Here is an 8,803-nt window from a genome sequence, read left to right on the forward strand (position 1 = left end):
GGAACTCTCTTCGACCAACTTCTCCTCGTAGACCTGCATCTTCGAGATCAAGTTGTTAATGCACCGACCTACCTGACTCTTCTAGGACAGGTGCGTAGATGGGAAGAGGAATGCCAAGTGAAAACCAAGAAGGCAAAGGCGATTGGTGCTAGAATCGCACATGTGCCGAAGGTTGAAGCAGTAAATGATCGAAAGTCAGAACAAGACTTGGCTAGAGGCTAGGTAGGATTGAACAACTCCTGGCTAATTCAGCATGTAGCTACCAGCAACAGTCAACTGAGTCTACAACACCACCAAATTCTTCTAGCCAATCACGTCAGCCTAGACGGCCCCGACCATACTTTTGCTATAAATGTGGAGAAGAAGGACGTAGTTGCCAGAATAGCCAGAACCCAGAGCTAGTGAACGAAAAACTGATAGCTGCACTGCATCAGGGAAACGGAAGACGGCATTTGAGAAGGAGCGACCAGATGTCATCAGACGATCAGTAGCTCCGAATAGTGACATTCCACATGGTTTAGTTGGAGAGAGTATAGTTGATGTCTGTTACATTAATGGAATATGCCATCCTTGCCTCCTCGACAGCGGATCTCCCGTTATTAGTAATTCCATCTTTGAGTCTTTAAATACAAATCTGTATCCACTTTCTGACCTTGTTCTTTGGCATGGTGGAGGCGGAAAGATACCGTATCTTGGCTGGACCAAGATAGAATTAGGCTTTAACCAACATTTTGCTGGCACCCGACAGTCATTTTCAACTTTAACATTAGTAATAAAAGACAATCCACAGGCACAACACCAAATTATAATTGGTACTAACACTGGACTTTTTGATAATTTAAGACGACGATGTAAGAAAGATGCTGGTAATCAATATTTGCAAAAGTTAAATATGCATTCCTGGTGCGCCACACTGTATAGCAAGGCAGAGAAGCACAATTAGGTAGCGAAGGGAAGTTGGGAGTAGTAAAAGCGAAAGGCTCGACTACCATTCCTGCAGGTATGACCAAGGAAGTTCAAGGTATTATACGGAACCGTTTGCGAACACAAAGACTGTGCTTATAGATTCTCTCAGTAGAGGTAATAATCGAGGTATAGTTCCAGTGGCAAGTATAGCAGAGGTTTCGCACACGTCAACTTGTAAACTAACTGTAAATATATACAATTCAACTAAGGATGATATCCATATTCCTACGGGTGCTCCGCTGGCGGAAGCAACTCTCCCAGATTTGATTTCTTCTCCAATTTATTCGACTGATGTAAATAGTAACAGTAATGTAACATGTGGAATGACTAATGTGTCCAGTACAGCTAGTAAAGATGTTACTGTCTCTAAATTGCCGATCAAGTGGGGACAAGATGTTTCACCCGAAATAAAGACCCGCATACTAGAGAAGTTTGAAACCAGATCGAACGTCTTTGCCAAGCATGAATGGGATCTAGGTCTTCCGTGAGCGTACTCGGAAGGTATCACCTGCTGATCTTAAAGACTTACAGAATCACATACAAGAGCTGTTAGACCATGGAGTAATTCGTGAATCTAGGAGCCGATATGCCTCTCCAATAGTACTTGTTCGCAAGAAAAATGGAAGCTTGAGGATGTGTGTTGATTACCGACTACTAAATTCAAGGTCAGTTCCAGACCAGTACACTGTGCCTCTCATTCAAGATACAGTAGACTATTTAAGCGGCTCGAGCTGGTTCTCAGTCATAGATTTGAAATCTGGATTTTACCAAATTCCCATGAAAGAGGAAGACAAGGAGCGAACAGCATTCACCTGTCCTGTAGGTTTTTATGAGTTCGAGCGAATGCCGCAAGGTATAAAAGGAGCACCAGCTACCTTCCAACGTCTCATGGAAACCTGTATGTCTGGACTGAATTACTTAGAAGTTCTTGTGTATATGGACGACCTAATTGTTTTTGCCAAAACCCCTGAAGAAATGGAAACTCGTCTCCTCAAAGTATTAGATCGACTAAATGATTACGGTTTAAAGGTATCTCCAGAAAAGTGTCAGTTTTTCTGCAAGTCTGTCAAGTACTTAGGCCATATTGTTAGTGAAGAAGGAATCCATACTGATCCTGATCAAGTATCTTCAGTGAAGTTTTGGCCACGTCCAACTAACGCAAAAGAGTTGCGAAGCTTTTTAGGACTTACCGGCTACTATCGACGGTTTGTGGAAGGCTACTCCAAGATTGCTAATCCTCTTCATGCCCTGTCTAGTGGTTACGGATATGCCCAGAAGCGAGGACGTGTGAAGAAACGCAACCATCAGAAATCTGATTTGAAACGAGCATCAGATCCATTTGGTGACTCATGGACCGATGAATGTGAAAATGCCTTTCAGACTTTGAAAGATAAGTTGTCTTCATCTCCAGTTCTGGCTTATGCTGATATTACTAAACAGTTCATTCTTCACATTGATGCAAGTCGAGACGGGCTTGGTGCTGTTTTATGCCAAGAAGTTCAGGGAAAGTTGAAACCAGTAGCATACGCCAGCAGAAGTCTGATACAGAGTGAAATTATCCAGCTCATAAGCTTGAATTCCTCGCCTTGAAGTGGGCTGTCACCGACCAATTTCGTGACTATTCGATCATGCAAAAGGAACTCAAGTTTTGACAGATAACAATCCGTTAACCTATGTTTTGACGAGCGCGAAACTTGATGCTACAGGACATAGATGGCTTGCTGCCTTAGCAAATTTCGACTTTACAATCAAGTATAAACCTGGTCGCACCAACCAAGATGCTGACGCCTTGTCCCACACTGAATAACTCAGCCTCAAAGGACATCTCAGATCAACAAAACATCAAGGATTTATTAGAAACAAGACTCCAAGTATGTTCAAAAGATGCTATGGATGCAATATTATGCTCGGAACTCAGTTAATATTAATGAAACGTCGGGTAAGAAGAATCCACATAGGAACTTTACACCCTATGCATATTGCTTAGGCATGGGTCAAGATGAAATACCCAATGAATTCTTAGCTTCAGATATAAATCCAGATTCTATAGATTGGAGAGAGGCGAAAGACCCAGTAATTAATAAAGTACGCAACGCAGTAACCGCTTGTCGGAAACCTGCTAAGGAATACACCGATGACAATAAAGAACTTTTCCAGATTTTTAGAGAATTCCATAGGCTGAAGATCCATGATGGTATACTATATAGACACGTAATCAAACCGGATGGCACTCCTATTAGACAGCTTGTTTTGCCTGATGAATATAGACAAAAGTCAATCAGGATGTTACACAACGAACTCGGACATCTAGGAGTTGAACGCACTACGGCATTAGCTAGAGAAAGTACAGTAGTACTAGTAGGCTATCGTTGTTATTACTCAATATCACTGCGGCACCACGTCGTTCGTGTTCTGTAACCGGCGCTTCAACAACAAAAAATAGACGCGGTAATCATAAACTAAAGTTTATCTTCGATAACACCTAGCACGGTGTGGTATACGATACGTTTGAACATTAACGCGTGGTTCCCAACTAGAGACGCAACGCAACTTGACGTACACGCAATGCAGACGACTTGACCAATGACAAGCCACTGTTCGAATAATCCATCGCTTGTGATGGGTCAAATCATTTACGTTGCGTTACGTCCTTGCGTTGCGTCTCTAGTGGGAACCAAGCTTTAACGAAATTTGACCAATCCAAGCGATGGATTATTCGAACCGTTCCTTGTGGTCAATTCGCTTCCGTTGCGGCTTACGTTCTTGCGTTGCGTTCTAGTGGCAACCACAGCGTTCTGCTGAGAGCTATATAACAACGTAACTCAAGGCGTAGGCGAGGTATATTCAGAGCGTCATTCTGACGATGGAGCATTCTCTACTTCTTGAATTCCAAATTTAGCACCGGTGGAGCACAGTGATATAAAATAGAAATAAAAGTCACTAATGTTAATATCTTTTCGTATGTTAAATACATACATACATACATCAAGTGAAACCAATTTGGCGCCAGAGGAGCAGAGTGATATGGAAACAAGTCACTGAATTTTAATATCTTTTCGTATGTTAATACACTGTGCTCAAGTGGACCCAATTTGGCGTCAGTGGAGCACAGTGATATAAAATAGAAATAAGTCACTGAATGTTAATATCTTTACGTATTAATACACTGTACTCAAATGGGCCCAAAACTGATGTGGCTTGAAACTACTTTTTCTTTTGCATTACGGATGGATTAACCGATATTGAACATTTATATCCAGTTTGATTTGTTGTGAACTACATAAGTATGTTTGTGCGTGTGACTATTTCGCTGTGCTCCACTGACGCCAAATTGGATCAACTGGACAGTGTATTAATTACATACGATCGAACATATATTAACATTTCTGTTATTAAAATCACTGATATGGCTTGAAACTAATTGCTCCTTTGCATTACGGATGAATTAACTGAATTGAACTTTATATACCAAGTTTGAAATATTTTTTAATTCGAGAAGTACTTTTACTCGATGTTTTTGTATGTGAATATTTTACTGTGCTCCACTGTGCGCCAAAATTGGTCCACTGGAGCAGAGTGCATTAACACACCAAAAGGTATTTGTTAGTGACTTTATTTATACTTAAATCACTGTGCTCCACCGGTACTACATTGGTCCACTGGACCATTACCGTCGTACTGTTCCTATTTCGGAAGTTAATAAAGGCATAAATGGCGCTCCGTAGAGAAGTAGAGAATGCTCCATCGTCAGATCATGGAGTAAAGTAAGCGAAACTACCTCAAGCAATTTGACCACAACACAGCAAATTATCCGAACTTTCTTTTTGTCAACTCGCGGGGTCAAACCCGCATTCAAGCTTTAGAACCCGGAAATTACAATTCGTTGTTTATTCTTATATAGGCTACTGCTGTAAACTTGATGTCCGCTTGTGTAGGCCCATTTATTAATAGTCCTATCCATTTGCTAACCGTTGGACTTTATTATTAATTTTCCATTTATAGGTCGATTTGTTGTTTCAGAAAGAATCCGGTTCAAAGATCTTTCAAGACGCAATATGAATCAATTCATTACGCAACTATGATCTAGAATATGTGGATCAATGGTTATCATCAATACGAGGACAATTCTCTATATCAAAAGTCAAGACAACAATTCTTTGCATAAACCATGATACTATAGGCTTAATAATGATATATCTGATATATCAATCAATAATTTTCTAGCCGCAGCCGCACTACCGTGTCTTTTAAAAGACAAAGAACGGTCGGGTCATAAACCAGGAAATCATTATTATATAATATTATTACCGTTACCGATACCGCATTATAACAACACCGAGTAGCAAACAACATTTTCAGTTCTTCAATGTATTGGAAAGAAGTGTATTTCTATTGACACAGTAAGTTGTACTTAGAATAATTCTAAATATTATATGCGTTAAGAGGTATAGTCATGGACGTAGGTCTACCACCGCTTTTAGTATATATAGGACTATTTTTTAAAGACGCATCACGTAGCCTTATTGAGATGTTCCTATGGCATAGATTTCAGAGAGGGCCTATACTGTTTAAGACCGTTCGCTAATCCTAAAAGGTATGATTTATAGGTCAACCCTCATGCTTGGTTCCTGCACTGAACGCAACGACGGGACGCATCGCAAGTGAGAGTTACCAATCACAATTCAGAACGCGTCTGTTTTGGTGAAATTACGTAAGCTCGATGGTTCGCACTCTTCTAATCCCATTTTACTTGACTCCAATCAATCAATGTATTATCAGAACTGATTTGTTCACTCGCTTGTGTCGCGCTACTACAGCTTGGTTGGCCACTAGAGACACAACGCAAGTACGTAACGCAACGTAATGCGTGGTTCCCACAGAGACGCAACACAACGACGTAACGCAACGTAAGGTATTTGACCAATCACAACCGATGGATTATTCGAACTGTCGCTTGTCATTGGTCAACTCGCTTGCGTTGCGTCTACTTCCTTACGTTGCGTCCTAGCGGGAACCAAGCTTAAGTGATTTGACCAATCACAATTAGATCGATAGTGATAGGTCAACTTGCTTGCGTTGCGTCCGTCCTTGCGTTGCGTCCTAGTGGGAACCAAGCTTTAATAAACACATTGACGTAGCCGCAACACAAGTGAGTGCTTACCACAAGCGACAAGTAATCCATCGATCGTCGTTGATCTGTTGTGCTTAACGTCTTCCCTAGTGGTAATCAAGCCACAATGTACTTGCGTTTTGAGTCCATGGGAACCCACTAGCTTTAGTATAAATCGTGTTTTTGTTTTTTTTTCCCAAAAAAGTTTGAAGAGCAATATGGCTGTGGCATCAACGAATTATAAGAACACTCACTTGCTGACCATTGAACCTGATACCTACTGGTCAAGAAGAACGACTTCTGATCCTGTTGATGTTGAATTTGACATCGAGGGAAACATTCTTGTCTGCAACGCCACTGATGAAATTATAAAGTTCAATCAACAAGGCCAATTTCTCTCCCGCTTTTCCGTTGGTCTTGACAGAAAAATAAAGGGAATGTCGTGCAACGAAAATGGTGAAATTTTTATGACCGATGACAACGCAAAAGAAGTGATAGTCTGTGATGATGAGGGTCAAGTAACTTTCGATTTTTCAGTACCACGAGATGCGGAATCACCGATGAATCTCAGAGGATTAGTAGTTTCAAACGAAACCGGAGACGTGTATGTAGTGGACAGTTACGCGGCAAAAGTTCTAAGACTCACAAAAAACGGGAAATTATTAAACAAATTAGGCATATATAATGAGATAAAGGGAAACTTAGTTTCCCCATGTTATATAGCCTTGGATTCAAATCAAAATGTGTTAGTAAACGATAAGGACCAGAATCGTATCCAAGTATTTCGACCAGACGGTCAGTTTGTCCGATCTCTACGTGGATGTCGCCACCCGGGAACGTCTCTAGAATTCTTAAATCAAGCCAGTGGTATTGCTGTTTTAGCAAACGGTACTGTAGCCGTTGGTTCACAAGCTGGGTTGTTTGTTTGTAAAAATGAATCATACGGGCCCATAATCCGTAGGTTTGACGATAAAAACAGTTCGAATGGCATTATGGGTACTAAAGGTATTGCTACTTACCGTAATGTTATGGCAGTTGCATTATCGATACCAAATGCCGAATCCACCATTGAGTTATTTGTTGGATATTAAGAACATTTCTTTAATATTAAATGTTGCAACAATTAAGAGTAGGCCTACTAGAGGATTTAAATTGCAATTTTACAGTATGTGGCCCGGCGAGAATTAGAGTGAACAGGTTTTTAGTCTATATTTTACGTTCAAAAACAAAATAACTGACTGTACTACTACAGAAAATAAACTTTTCTCTGAATAGGCCTAAACACATTTCCCCCACGATTAATGTCTGCCGATCCAGAAGTAGTTGTAGGCCGCATCATGTATAATATTATGGTAAATTTGTTTGCACTGAATTGAATACCGAGTCGAATAAACATAATTTAAAACCTATACTTTCATGTTGTTTTATTTATTGCGAGGGGGAAGGGGTGTTGCGCTTACGTACGTCTTTGCGCTGCGTCCTAGTGGGAACAAAAACGGCTTCGTCGTATCTTCCGACGGAATAATGAATCTTTAAAATGCGTTTAGTGCGAATTATGATTTTCATATTTTTTCGAATAAATTTAATAACCCCCCCCCCCCCCCCTTACTTCTGAAATAAAAACCCCGGGCCTTTATTTTTTCCTCAAAATATAACGCCCCACCACAACACACAATAACTCATGATTGATTATAATGTTACCATATTAAACCCCACAAAAAAATAAAGGCCTTCCCTAGAATACCACCCGCCCCATGGCGCGTTTACGGTATTAATTTCATCTTCATTAAAGATGTATTGTCCCTTTGATTAATTCCAAAAAAATTTACAAAAAAATATTTCGAAAAAAAGTGGGTCATTTTGAAGTATCATAACAGTAATTACTTTCACCAAAAATTAGTCGAAAAAAAAAAATCATTTTTTGTTCAAAAAATAACTTTGACTTCCAGTTTTCGATCAAAACATATCTCATCATGCAACGCGCTTGTTTGGCTACTCTGTATGCATAATTATAAAACTTCCTCGCGATCTGTGTGAAAACACCTTCTCAACCGTGACGAGTTGTAAACAATCCTAATTAGCATCATGCCTAATGCACCTCATGGTTTGAAATCTTTGTTTACTTTCGCTCGCGACGATTTTCCAGCAAAATGTAATCAAATTAATTTTACCTGTTAATTACGTAAAACTTGTTGTTTTTGGCTCGAATTTTCGACTTAAAGTGAATAACTTTAATATTACTTTGATATGGCCAATTTGAATTTAGAATATTTTGACCATTTTTTTGTGTTTCAAGGGACAATACATCTTTAAGTTATTTATTCACCAACAAAATATAATGTAAAATATAGGCTGCTACAGAGATGAATACAACATAAATTAAATACTAAAAAAAAAATTCTGAGATTTATCAAGAAGGAAAAGAGTCAACAGATGATAAAAGATGTAATGGGGAAGAGATTCGTAACAACTAATTGACGTAATGAGGAAGGTATCATAGACCAAAGCTTATAAGGGAAGCGGACGAGTGCAAGAGTTCGAGAAAAGAGCTGATGATTTGTTTTCTCTATTTTTTTTCTATTATAAAGCTACAGATGATCGGTCTTTATTTTTATAAATGTAGGCCTATGTCCCCTAAAAACATGAAAAATAAAGATTAATAAAATCAGATTTTGAATAGGCCATTTTGCAGTTTTAATAAAGTAGTTATTCACTTCTGTAGAAAAA

General features: G+C 39.4%; 1 protein-coding gene across 1 annotated transcript; it reads left to right on the forward strand.

Moving 5' to 3' along the window:
- The first annotated feature begins 5,281 nt into the window (after nucleotides 1–5,281).
- Nucleotides 5,282–7,403, forward strand: LOC144844806 (uncharacterized). Its single transcript, XM_078701873.1, has 2 exons — nucleotides 5,282–5,366; nucleotides 6,282–7,403. The coding sequence occupies exon 2, from the start codon at nucleotides 6,295–6,297 to the stop codon at nucleotides 7,165–7,167; it is 873 nt and encodes a 290-aa protein (XP_078557999.1). The 5' UTR covers nucleotides 5,282–5,366; nucleotides 6,282–6,294; the 3' UTR covers nucleotides 7,168–7,403.
- The last annotated feature ends 1,400 nt before the right edge of the window (nucleotides 7,404–8,803 follow it).

Source organism: Antedon bifida, chromosome 6, assembly GCF_963402885.1.
Source record: "Antedon bifida chromosome 6, ecAntBifi1.1, whole genome shotgun sequence".
NCBI lineage: Eukaryota > Metazoa > Echinodermata > Crinoidea > Comatulida > Antedonidae > Antedon > Antedon bifida.